Source organism: Acomys russatus, chromosome 14, assembly GCF_903995435.1.
Source record: "Acomys russatus chromosome 14, mAcoRus1.1, whole genome shotgun sequence".
Lineage (NCBI taxonomy): Eukaryota > Metazoa > Chordata > Mammalia > Rodentia > Muridae > Acomys > Acomys russatus.
Genome location: NC_067150.1, coordinates 22,836,941 through 22,849,835, shown reverse-complemented (window position 1 = coordinate 22,849,835; position 12,895 = coordinate 22,836,941). Strand labels below are relative to the sequence as shown.

The 12,895-nt window shown below is 43.6% G+C and overlaps 1 protein-coding gene across 1 annotated transcript in view; it reads left to right on the top strand.

The window, feature by feature from the left end:
- Positions 1 to 12,895, top strand: part of LOC127198246 (neurotrimin-like) — a 996,997-nt gene that overhangs the window by 846,873 nt on the left and 137,229 nt on the right. The window contains 1 exon segment of the mRNA XM_051156108.1: positions 5,132 to 5,257. Within this exon segment, the coding sequence (XP_051012065.1) occupies positions 5,132 to 5,257 (126 nt within the window).

Here is a 12,895-nt window from a genome sequence, read left to right as displayed (position 1 = left end):
CTGGGCACTGTAAGCTAAGCCAGGAATAGGAAAGTTCCTCAGAATATTGTTTTAATAATTACCTTATTTAATTATTTACATATTTGAATTAGAATTCAGTAATAGCCAGATGAAACCTTAATAAAATGTATTAAATGTGGAGTTTTATCCTCAGAGCATGGTACACCTGACTTCTGTCTTTCTTCTTAAATATATCCTGAAAACTTCTTAGTCTTTCTGTTTATATAATTAATATCTCTTACATTTAGCCTTCAGTCATATATACACAAGTGCAGAAAATGACAACCTTTTTGAGGCAATTTTAATTCATGGCTCCTCCTCTCGGTGTCCCCAGTTTACCTCTCAGCTGCGCTCTTGGATTTTTGGCCATGTAACTCCGCCTGGTACAGGACACTTCTGCATAGCTGTCCTGCAGTTGTCCCCCAGTCTCTTTCCCATCACAATGTGCACATGAGAATGAACCTAACTAATGTGCCCCAGAAAGCCAGTTGCTCCTCTGAGCTCCCCCTTTCGGGCCATCGCTAGGTTGCATGTGTGTGTACCCTGGCACTCCTCTCCTCTCCAACCCACACTCTCCTTATATCTCTGCAGAGCCAACATTTCCATCCAGGCTTTGATCACTCATGTGGATAGAGTTCACTAATTCCCATTTTGCCCAGTTCCACTCTGACACATGGCTAACAGATTCTTCCTAAAATTAAAAAAATAAATAAATTATGGCATCCTATTTAAAAAACAAAAATCAAACCAAATACTTGCCGTGGCCTATTGACGTTAACAATCCAAGACCTAGCCCTCCGGGCTGCTCCGCATTCTGCCTCCCTGTTACCCCATTGATCTCGTATTCCATTTTTATTGATTGTTATGAAATTTATTGACTGTCTGTTCGGTGTTGATACTGCACACCAGTTCGCCAACCATGTGCAGCATAAGACTCACTTATTGAATGCCTCGTGTTGTGTTTCCAGGAACTACTCCCTGGTCATTTCAGAAAGTTGTCTCAAGTCCTCAGGAGAACTTTACAAATGCCAGGATCTGCAGAACTCCATGGGGACCATAGCCTAGTAGAAGTGGGAGCTCAAGCCTCATGGGATGCTACTGCCTGCTGGTAGTCACTGTATTTTCATGCAAATTCCGGATTTCTGCTGATTCATTCACACTAGTGTGTTTCTGATCTGTGTGATACAGCCCGACTTTTATCTCTGTGTGTTGTGTGTTGCTGTCCAAAGCTGATGCTGATGAGAGGGGAAGCCATCTCCGACACTCTGAGGCACTGTGGTCATTCCTCTTTCTAGCCCATAGCACTTACCGCATGCGTCCTTCATTCCCCGCCACACACAATTTTCTGGTCCACTCTGCTTCATCATTCAACTCAATGAAATGATTTGAATGCATTGTTTCCCCCCAAACAAATTGAAAGCACTTGGAGAGCCAACCGGGCTGGTATGTTTATGCATGCCATAAAATACCTACTACACAAATTATATAGAGAGAATGTACTCGCAAGCACCTGGTGCCTTTGGCACAGCCTCTGAAAAGAAATCTCTTCCGATAATAGTTGATTATATCTAGGCACAAAAGGTGTCACTAATGGTGCTTTCTTTATGTCGTCCTTTTTTGCTTAATAAACCTCTCCTCCTCTCCTCCCCAGACTTGATAAACTTACTCAGGCCCTAAAAGTTAACAAAGTTGTCACATGTCTGGAAGGGGTCATGCAACACGTACCGACATTCAAGTTTTGGTGTCTAACTTCTGTGTTCCCACAACATTTGATAAATCCCTCTGTCTGTTTTTGTATCTTTAGATCACGTTATCCTTAGGGACAAGGACTTTATGTTCTTAGTGCTTAGTACAAATACTGGCTTATGGAAAGTGACTCATGTATATTGACAAGAGAATGAATGAATGATTGAATGAATTTGAGAGTGAACGAATGCAAGCAAACAAAGCAATCCTAGTATATTTCTAACAGCCCATATTAGGGGAAGTAAGGTACAGAAAGTAACCATGGAAACAGTGTGAAACACAGGGAGCCTATCTCTTACTTACCCAAGTCTTTCTTATGAGCAGGAATTAGCTAAAATCATAGTGCTTCCCTGCCAGCTCCATTTAATTTTTTCAGGGAAGTGCTGAGGATAGAACTCAAGTCCTCATGTCAAGGGTTGCTTTGAGCCTCTAATTTAATCTTAAAGTTGACACTGCCAGTACGCTATAAGTTGCCACCTAGAAAAGGATAGCTTCCATCCCAGAACATCTGCACTCGCTGATTTAGCTCTTAGCACTGTGGTTGTGCCTGTTGTCACTTGAGCCCCATACTGAGCATGGCTTCTTCTCCTTTGGATGCATCCAGAGCAATTTCCCTCCTTCAAGCTCGGCTGGTAAGCTGGCTAAGAAAGGTGGCAAGCACTTCTCCAGTATTTCCCTTCAGGAGTTGGATACTTTCCAGCTGTAAATGACAGGGGTGGGGGAGGAGAAGATCCTTGAGGAGTCTTCCAAGCGCGAGGTGTGATGGTCTCATTTAATATACTCACTGTGCTGACAGCTCTGGCCCGCTCCACCTTCCACGCCACTTGGGGACTGCCCATTCTTCTCTAGTGTATGATTAGCAGATTAGCTATCATGTAGGAAGCCAGGAAAATGAACTCCCAGTCAGCCCTTCCAAAGCAAGAATAATTCATTACCCAGCCTGATTTCCACTTAAAATGTACTTTACGTACACTTCCAACTACAACCCCTAAATCACCCTGTGTTCACAAAGTCCATCATTTTTTTTTAAATTTTATTGCATGGCATTGGCATGACATAATCCCTTGCAGAGAATCTCAGAGTACTTTACAGATCAATAAATTACTTACCTGCACCATTGAAGCAATGCCTGCAAGACCAGCGCAGACACTGTGCAGGCAGCCTGTGCTCCAGGAAGAAAGCAAGGCTCTGTGAGTGCCAAAAAATGGGCGGGGCTGAGGACCAGGAAGGTGGGTTGGGTCAAGAGTTCTCAAGAAGGAAGCACTGCAGTTAAAGTTCTGTGAGTAAATACATCAGAATTTTTACTTCTTCAAGAGTTCTGGAGAACTGTAGAACTAAGAGAGTTTAGAAACTCTATATCACAGAGTAAGCAAGTCAGGTACTTGGTCACTAACTTATCAATGGCCTTTCTTCCTGAGAGTTACACTCCAACTTTTAATGATCAGCTACAAATTACAGTTATATCTTAAATGTCCTACATTGTGGAGCAGTGAGTCTCCCATCCCACTGCTTTTATTTCTGTCTTACTTATCCTTTATTTCCATCTTAATGTATAGGGATGCGCGCGCACACACACACACGCGCACACACACACACACACACACACACACACACACACACACACACACACACACAAGCCTCTTTACCTGAAGTTCAATGTGAATTTCAGTCTAAACATGATCAGTTTTGCTTACTGTATGAAAGATGTTATGCACGAATAAGTAAAATTAAATGGTGAAAAGATTCTTTTTTGAGACCTCATACTGAAATGGAAGGGGTGGAAATTCATCCAAGTGGGTGTGTCTAGTAGGCATCATGAGAAAAGCTTCTGAGCATAGATAGCAGCATTGAGTATGGATGCTATAAGTATCTGTTGGGCTTCTAGCATGGATGCCTATATGAGGAAGGTATGGTTCAGGTTCAGGCTGTCAGAAAACCACAGATGAATGAGTGAGTGACTCCAAGCAAAGAGGTATAATGTAGTGAGATAAATCCATGATTAGACTTTGGGAGCTCAATGAAGGACGTTGTCGCTTTATCTTCTTGAAGTACAAGCCATTTGACAGATTAGACAAATGAGTGACCACATGGAAAATCCAATATCACATCGTCTATGGTAAAGCTGACAGCGCAGAAGCAGTTTCAGTTGTACGGCAAGGACAAGCTTCTGTCACAGGTTCCAGCATGAGATAGGGTACATAAGCCATGGCTTGGCTAGGCTGCTGGGAGATTCTTCTGTGGAATACAGTGGGAAGAACGCAGCAGCATATAGCCTTCATAGGGAAGCCAGCCTCTAAAGCAGAAGCCAAGGAAGTAAGAGTCCACCCCAACTTTAGGCATTTGGGAGAATGTTCCCTTTTTTCATGGGAGAGTTCAGGTCAAGTCATATCATATCATACAATATCATATAATATCATACAATATCATATCATATCATACAATATCATATCATATCATACAATATCATATATCATACAATATCATATCATATATATCATATCATACAATATCATATCATATCATATCATATCATATAATATCATATCATATCATACAATATCATATCATATCATATATCATATCATATCATACAATATCATATCATATCATATCATATCATACAATATCATATCATATCATATCATACAATATCATATCACATCACATCTCACTGTTATGAGTGCCCAGTTATTTGTATGTTCTGGAAACATGGGTGAATAAGCAGAACTATATTTAGAGGGAGCAGGTAGATGGTGAGGTAAATAACAAAGACCTGAGCCTAAAGGATTATCTATAAAGGATATAAGAAAGAATATAGATCCTCTATGATGGTGAGGAAGAGCATGGTGTGTTGGAGACAAAGCATGGGTTAGTGAAGAGGGGCCACTGGAGATTGCTGGGGGAAGTTAGTTGGTGCTCCATTTTGAATGACTATATGTTGGCCTGGAGATCCTGGTTATGGCAGAGAGGCTATTTAGATAGAGATGTGCTATGATCAGAACTGCATTATATAAAGACACCTATGAATTCAGTGAGGAGAATGACTCATGGGCGTCTGTTGGAGGGATGTGTGTTTGGCTGGGGAGGCGGAGGGGTGCAGGTAGAGACAGAAGTATAGTTACAGCAGCACTGCGGTGGCGTTGGTTCCCCTCCGAACTTTGTCTTTGTGTTTAAACTGGAAGCCAAATTCAGGTTTAAGGTGATTTTTCTTTCTTTTTTTCTTTCTTTTTTTTTTAAAGGTGATTTTTCTAATTCTAAAAAATTATTTACAGCTATAGCCTGTATATTTCAGACTCTGGGCTATTCTGTCAGCTTCTGCATTAAGACAACAAAGAGATTCATCAGCAGGATTTTTATGTTCCTTCCACCTGTTTTGTCTCCACAGTATCTCCCAAAATTGTAGAGATTTCTTCAGATATCTCCATTAATGAAGGGAACAACATCAGCCTCACTTGCATAGCCACGGGTAGACCGGAGCCTACAGTAACCTGGAGACATATTTCTCCCAAAGGTAAGAACATCCACTCCGGAAAGATAATAGGAATATTATTGTTTGCCATGGGCTTGAGGGTGTGGTACCTATTACCTAGTCCAAGGGTTTCTAAGCATCTGGTAATCTGGTCAGTAACTTTGACTTAGAACTCTGTAGAAATGATTGGTGTTCCATCCACGGTAGCCATAGCTGTCATGATCTCAGAGGGTTGGGCCTGAGTATCTGTTTGCAATCTCATAGAGACTAATTCTACGTGAGCGTGGGTGAAATAGCGGTGAGGACAGTCTGTGTGAACATCCCACATTGAGTGCTGCTTTGGCGACATTGTAAAGCTGGTGGTTGACAAGATAGGAAATACAAGCACATAATGGCAAAGGAAAGCTCTAAATTCCACATTACTAACAAGAAATTTCCCTGGTCCGTGCCTCTTCAGCATTGGCAAAAATCTCATCATTAGCTGTTTTTGTGGTTTCACCATTGTTTTTCCCTGATATTTCCTAGATAACAAATATAGCATAATGTGTAGCTAAATTGCGAAACATGTGTTGCCAAAATGTTCAGATGTTGTGAAGACCAAACTGAGTGGCTTGTGCTTTGGACCCTTTAGGATGTGACAGGATGTCACTTGCCGTTAAGGTAGCTTTCATTTGTTATCAAAGAACATAATATTACTGTATTCACTTCCCAAATATTTATAGAAAGTGTGGTCATCCAGACTGTTCTAGGAACGGGGAGTTAGCCATAACCCCAGCCTAAAAATATTCTGTTCTTGTGAGCCCCTATTCTCGTGAGACAGATGATTGTATAAAATGTCCTGGTGAAGGCTGAGAAACCTGAGTAGTACACACTGAAAGAGTGACAAGGAGGAAGAAATAGTAACACTGGAGCAACGCCATTGACAAAAGCCCTCAGTTCTGTTGCTGATCACTGGCTGATATGTAAGGCATTACGTAATTACATATGCACACATGCAGATGCATATGTGCATTGATGAAGGCATGTACATTGCTATGTAGGGCAAGGTCACAGATTCCAAACTCCACACTAGTGGAAGTTATTTGTGACAGGCTGTGTGTCCTCCACAGCAGGCTCTGAGGAGAGGAAAGTGAAAGAAATGTATTAGGGCTGCTTTTGGGATCAGCTTCTGTAGAGGAGAGGGGAAAGAAGCACGTTTGGGTAGGAGAAGAAGATGAACTGTGATGTGGTCTATGGAAACATTATGCTGGCTAGGTCGGATTTCTATTCTGTTTTCTGCTGAGATAATGGGGCTGACCCTTTACATCATCCTGGTTCACTGTTGGATGTAGACTGTCTCCAAAGGGACCATAACTTACTGGACCAGGCAGACTATCTGTGTTCACAAGTGCATCCCCAGCAGGACACAACAGCTAAGCATTGCCTGCTTCCTGTACGTTCTTCACTGAAGCCTAAGACTCTCCTTCTCAAAGAGGGTAGTGCCTCCCTGACCACATTTTTAAAAATCAATGTTGGACTATAACAGCCTCACATATGGAATTTCCTTTCTGACTATAACAGTGTACCTTGATAGATGGTCTCAGACGTGTGACATGTCTAGTTGTACTTGTCCTGAACTCTGGGGAGCTGTTTGGTCATCGTTCCTGATGCTACCCCTGGAAAGAAAGGGATGAGAGAGAGAGAGAGAGAGAGAGAGAGAGAGAGAGAGAGAGAGAGAGAGAGAGAGAGAGAGAACGAGAACTTCTTTCATTTGTCCAATCTCTCCTTTGAAAACGACCTTCTTTGTGGACTGGTACAAGTCTAGGAGGAGGCCTCAGCTGCACTTGAGATCATTAATGATGGAGAATGGACCTGGGACACTTGTAAAGGCAGGGCTACCTGTGTGCACAGGCTTTTTAAGTTCACACACCTCATTCATCACACCTTAATATCACTGAGTCCCCAGTGCTATCAGAAGCTGGGCCAGCCTGTCTTTTGAAACAGCAGAACATTTATCAGCCGGGGTAGACTTCCTTTACCGATGCCAGGACACCCTGTCTCTTGTTTGATGCACTTTCTCAGTCCCATCTCTGGCCAGCCAGTTCTTTCTCCTCGTCTTGATGTTTTCTGGCCATTCCTCTCCTGATATCTTCTTCTTATGCCAAAGCCTATTATGCAGATGTCTTCTCTACACTTTTTGCTTCTTTCATATTTGTCTTAAATCTCTTAAATACTTCTGCCTTAATTTCATTCTCTTCCTCTACCCTCTTCTCTCCACTCTTCCTCCTTCCCTTTCATTTGATGGCTGTTCTGCTGTGTTCTGGGGTCCTTTGTTCCTCCTTTTGTGGCCATCAAGTTAATTCACTTCCCTAGGAGATTTTCACCTGAGCCTCGGCCAGATGCTGCCACTTTCCTGAGGTTTTAGCTGCTATGGAAACAGAAGATGGATCAAGGGGAGAGGAGCAGACTGATCGGAATCTACCTGCAGATTAGAGTAATTTAGATGAACAGCTTTGTCCAGATCTGGAGCCTAGATTAGCCGTCCCACTTTCAGACTGATGGGATATGCCAAGGTGGAGCTAATCACCTCCAGCCTCACTAGGGAACGGTGTTCCTGGGGATGCTTCTTTGGAGATCAGAGATGTCATTGAGCTGCTGCCAAATCTGAGCTGAAGCTAGAGACCCTTAGCAGTCAGGCCTTCATCTGTACCCACTAAATGATTCTCAGAAAATGCTTATTTTAAATAAACGAGGGCAGGCTTGGGGCTCCTGGGAGAATGATGGGCACCTTTGCTGAATCTCCAAAGACAGCGAGCAGTTGTCATCTTTTGTCCCAGTGCTGGAGACAGATCATGTCTCAGTCAAGTCGTTCTTACAAAAACATGAAACTTCTGTCAAAGAATACCTGATCCAGGCAGTTGGGGCCATCTGATGACATCACCTCATCTTCTCCCTCTAGGGTTTTGCTTCTGGTCTGGGGCAGTTTTGAAAAGCCTGGCTTTGTCTATTAGGAGCCATGCAGTGCAGCTCACAATAATCTCCCCACCTCTTTAGAATGAGTACCTCCAGTCCCAGCCACCTTCTGTGTAGAAAGGGACCAGAAAATTGTGGGCCATTCTTTCAGGAAGGCTCCTGCATGTTGATGTAAGAGAGGATGTCTAGTGGACAAAAGGGTCAAGAGGGATGTCCAGGCCATTCATCAGTTGGAGGAAATACCAGATATTCACAGCCGGGATGGAGAGAAAGATAGGGCTCCCACTCTGCCTTTTGGCACAGCTCATCTTTGTTCAAGGTCCTTTTCCTATGTTACTTCTACTGCCATGCCTGTTCTATTTCCTCCTCATGACTTACCACTCCTAGAATTCAAGGAGAAAGTGAACACTTTTCTAGCTATATAACTGTCCTTATCCTGCATACCTGTTTGGGATGAGTACTTATTGTCTATACTTGCATGGGCCCTGGCATTTTCAGGAGGAAAAGGACACAAGAAAGAGCTCCAGGAAAACCGAAGCCAAAGTCCTCATAAGGGTCAGTGTGAGTACCTGCAGCATCAGAGACACCGGGGACTTCTCCAAGGAGTCTGTTCAGGACTCTGTGATTCATCTTTTGTCTTTATCTAGGCATGAAAGAATGGACTTTAATGCTGTCTTACGCACAAATGTTCTCTTTTAATATATCCTGAACACATCCAAAGCAGGCCCCCAACTCTTCACAGGAAAGTGTTCTCATAGCCCTGGACCATATTTCATTGAGGGGCCACAGCTCTAGAGAAACAGCTAGGATTTCTACATTGCCATACTCCTGGAAGACCATTTTAAACTCAGGTGAAGGTATGAGTCCAATCAGGAGTCCAAACACCTTTGAAACCAAGAGCTGCTGAGCATCTGATAGAGTTTTTTGTGGCACCAACTTTCACTACTTTTACCCCCACTCAATCAGGATTCCCAAAAGGCACCCCACACAAAGACAAAAGAAAAACCATTGGGAAGTCCACAGAGCAGAGATGTCCCACATCTGGTCCATTCGTATCATCCCCTTTTCAAAAGTTCTTTGAGAGTAGGGTCTGTGTCTCACTTTCTCCCATTCTCCACCTTATGCACACTGCCTAGGGCCTAGATACCACTCAGGGCACACTGTTGGCTTGGTGTACATCACTGCTCTTGTCTATCCCTCCAATGAGGGCATACCTCTTCTTCCACTGCAATGCTCCAGCTTACTCTTGAGGTCTCTCGTCTACTGCAGTGTTTACAGGTGCATGCTGCATGCCTGTCCCTGCCCCATGGAACCACTGGAAAGGCTTCAGGACATTTTGCTGCTGACCTTTGGAGGCTCCCCTAACCATTCCTAAAGCCCCTCTAAGGGAACCTGCTGGTGTGGGAGACTCAACATAGGCTGAAAGAACAGTCCTTCTTCAGGTTCTCTTTTGCAGAAGTCAAGAAGGCTCATAATGACATTGATATCAGGATTTCTGATACACTCTGATCCTTCAGGCCATCACTCTGCAGAGATTTTTTAAACATATTCTTCATATTCCCCTTCAAGGACAACCTGAGCCTTCTACCACTTACTTCTTTCAAACCCCTCACATGTGGCTCCTAACTACAGTTTCCTAAAGTAAACAGGAAGAGAGTAGAATATATACGAAAATGTGCTGGCCTCCAACACTGAGAAAAAGAAATGCAGTTAATTAATGGGTAAAAGAAAAGTAATGTTTTAAATCCATGCATCTCCTTCTGCCTTTTCCATTCCCACCTTCTTATTCTTCTTGTGTAAACAGAAAGTAGACAGGAAACTGTACATTTGTCTCAGGGTTACATAAAGATATTAGTGTAGGTTTGGGAGCAGAAGTGTGTGTCCATTGAGTTTCCACACGAAGAAAGCCTCAGTGCAACATAGATGCCCACATCCAAATCAACATAGATGCCCACATCCAAATCAACATAGATGCCCACATCCAAATCAACATAGATGCCCACATCCAAATCAATATAGGTGCCCACATCCAAATCAACATAGGTGCCCACATCCAAATCAACATGCCTTCTGCATCCATGTCAACAGTCTTTGTGCGTTCACTCTTCCTCGCTGCGCTTGAGGAAGCACAGTGGGTGATTGGTCGGCCTTATTTCTGAACAATTGAAGTCAACAAGCTGCTGAGAGTGAAGTGACCCTTCGCACGGGTTCTTATCCCAGCCCGTGTGCTGAGCCACACACCCACTACCCTCTCTAGATGACTGGCTTGCCTGGTTTCCCATTTGTTTGCATTGACAAGGCCTCCTCCCCAGCCAAGCAGGACACTGATGCATTAATTGGCACTGGAGGTATCACAGCTTGAGTTCAACCAGAGCTGGCAGGCTCTATGACTCTGTGACAGCTCTGTGAAAAAGTGTCAGGAGTGGAGTTCTGGCATGCCACCAGCTGACTGCAGCACCCTGGCACTAATGAGCAGCCTGTCAGCACCAGCATCAGGACCCGTGTGGCATGGGCATCATTAGGACGGTGGATGAAAAAGTTCCTGGCAGAGAGGAGCTGAGGGAGGAAACTAAAGGCATCACCTTACCTGGACATGCCACCCACCAACCCAGAAAGAGAGGGGGAGGGGGAGGGCATGATAAGTCTATTCTATATTGTTGGGCTACTGTTGGAAGCTTTTTGGTTTTGTTGCCTCATTATTACCAATCACTGCAGGCTGTACATCTCTTCTGTAGCGATGAAAGGGGGCAGTATTTTGTGATTAGCTTCCCGGTCATGGTTGTACCATAAAGCTATAAAGTAACCCAAGTCTCTGAGAAAAAAGGGGAGAGAAGGTGTTTAGTCTCCTTGCTACTTGTGAGGACAGCACGCAGACCTGGGGATCTGCTGAGAGATGCCTGGTGCCTGCCTGTCTTCTCCTGGAGTATCAGAATCTAGGGAAATAATTAGAAGAACCAGGTTTTGTCTGTGACTTTGTTCCAAAAGTAGATATGGGGTGCCCTGGGCATCTATTCCTTCTATCTGCTTCCTGAGGGCAAGTGTGAAGTACATTGCACCTTGCACATTCTCCTGCACTGGGCTCCTCAGAACTGTATGGAGTATCTACCCTTTCGCTGAGCCTTACAAGATGAACTCATTCCTATCAGAGTTGTGGCAAGCTATCTCTGGGCATTGTGCTTTGCCAACAGGTTCAGCTGGAAAGAAGTTGTCACTTTTAACTGGCTGGCCCGGGCTGGGCACTGGGCACCATGTCTGAAGCTCTATTTCTTTCTTGCATTAATTCCTGTTTCTTGGAATGGTACATAGAGTTTCCATGACCTGCTCTTCCCCACTAGCATATACGGAACTACCAACAGCACAGACAAGCCAGCACATGTGTCAAGTCCTCATTGTGACCCACATATCCTTAGGTCACACTTTTACTCAACAGTTCTATTCTTGCCTTAAGACAAGTTGGAATGTTTGTGATGACACTCCTGAGCAGAGTGATTCACCCATTTCTTTGGGATACCAAAACTGTTTCACACTTTTTCAATCAGGGATGATGGCTTTACCTAGCTCCCCAAAAATGACTGACATTCTCAGTTGTCTAAGAGGTCACACGGTCCTAGAGCAGTGCTTACTTACTTATGTCATTTTGTTTCATCTCCAATGAATGTCTGCTGCAGTAACACTGCAAGAGATAGTAGCGTGGAGGAGTATATAGTGGTGGAGAGATGGTTCTATCAGTCTTCCTATAAATTAGGATTTTCTGTCTGCCATGGTCATACATGTCTACAATCCCAGAAACATGGGCGGTAGAAGCAGGAAGACCACTGCGTACTGAGGCCAGCCTAGTTGACATAATGAGTTCTCAGCTACCTACTGCTATTATGGAGTGAAACTCTGCCTCAAACAAAAACAAAAATAAAAATGAACCCTTTGGGTATAAATTAAAACAATACCAAGTCTTAGAAAGTAAAGAAGAAGACACCAGAGCTTCATTCCTTTGTATCATTTAAAATCTTTTCATATTTTATGTGTGTGTGTGTGTGTGTGTGTGTGTGTGTGTGTGTGTGCATGTGTGTGTGTGTGTGCATGTGTTGTGTCTTGGGTCTCAAATCAGGTTGTCAAGTTTGGTGTCATGTTCTGCAACCAAACTGAGCTATCTAGTAAGCCAAAATATTGAAAATGTACTGTCTTAGGGTTTCTATAGCTGTGAAGAGACACTATGACCATGGCAGCTCTTACGAAGGAAAGCATTTAATCAGGGAAGGTTTACAGTTTCAAAAGTTTAGTCCAGTGCCATCATGACAGGAGGCATGGTGGCATGCAAGCCAACATCGTGTGCTGGAGAACAGAAGCAATGGTGAGCCACACCAGGTATAGCTTGAGAATATGAGACCTCAACACCTGGCCCCACTGTGGCACACTTCCTTCAACAAGGCCACACCTCTTAATAGAGCCAGTCACTGTGGGACAAGCACTCAAATACATGACTCTCTGGGGGCCATTCTTATCGAAACTACCACATGGACCCTCTACCTCATGGTTATGGACTTTTTTTCCATTATCAGGGTTTGCACCTAAGACCTCATGCATGCTGCACTTCTATCACTGAGCTGCACCTCTCAGGCATCTTTAAACCATTTTCTAATGACAGCCATATCATAATTTACAAGTCACCTAGCGTGATATCTAAGTAAAGGTCCTCCACCCTCCCCAGATCTATACGCAAAGCAGAAAGGC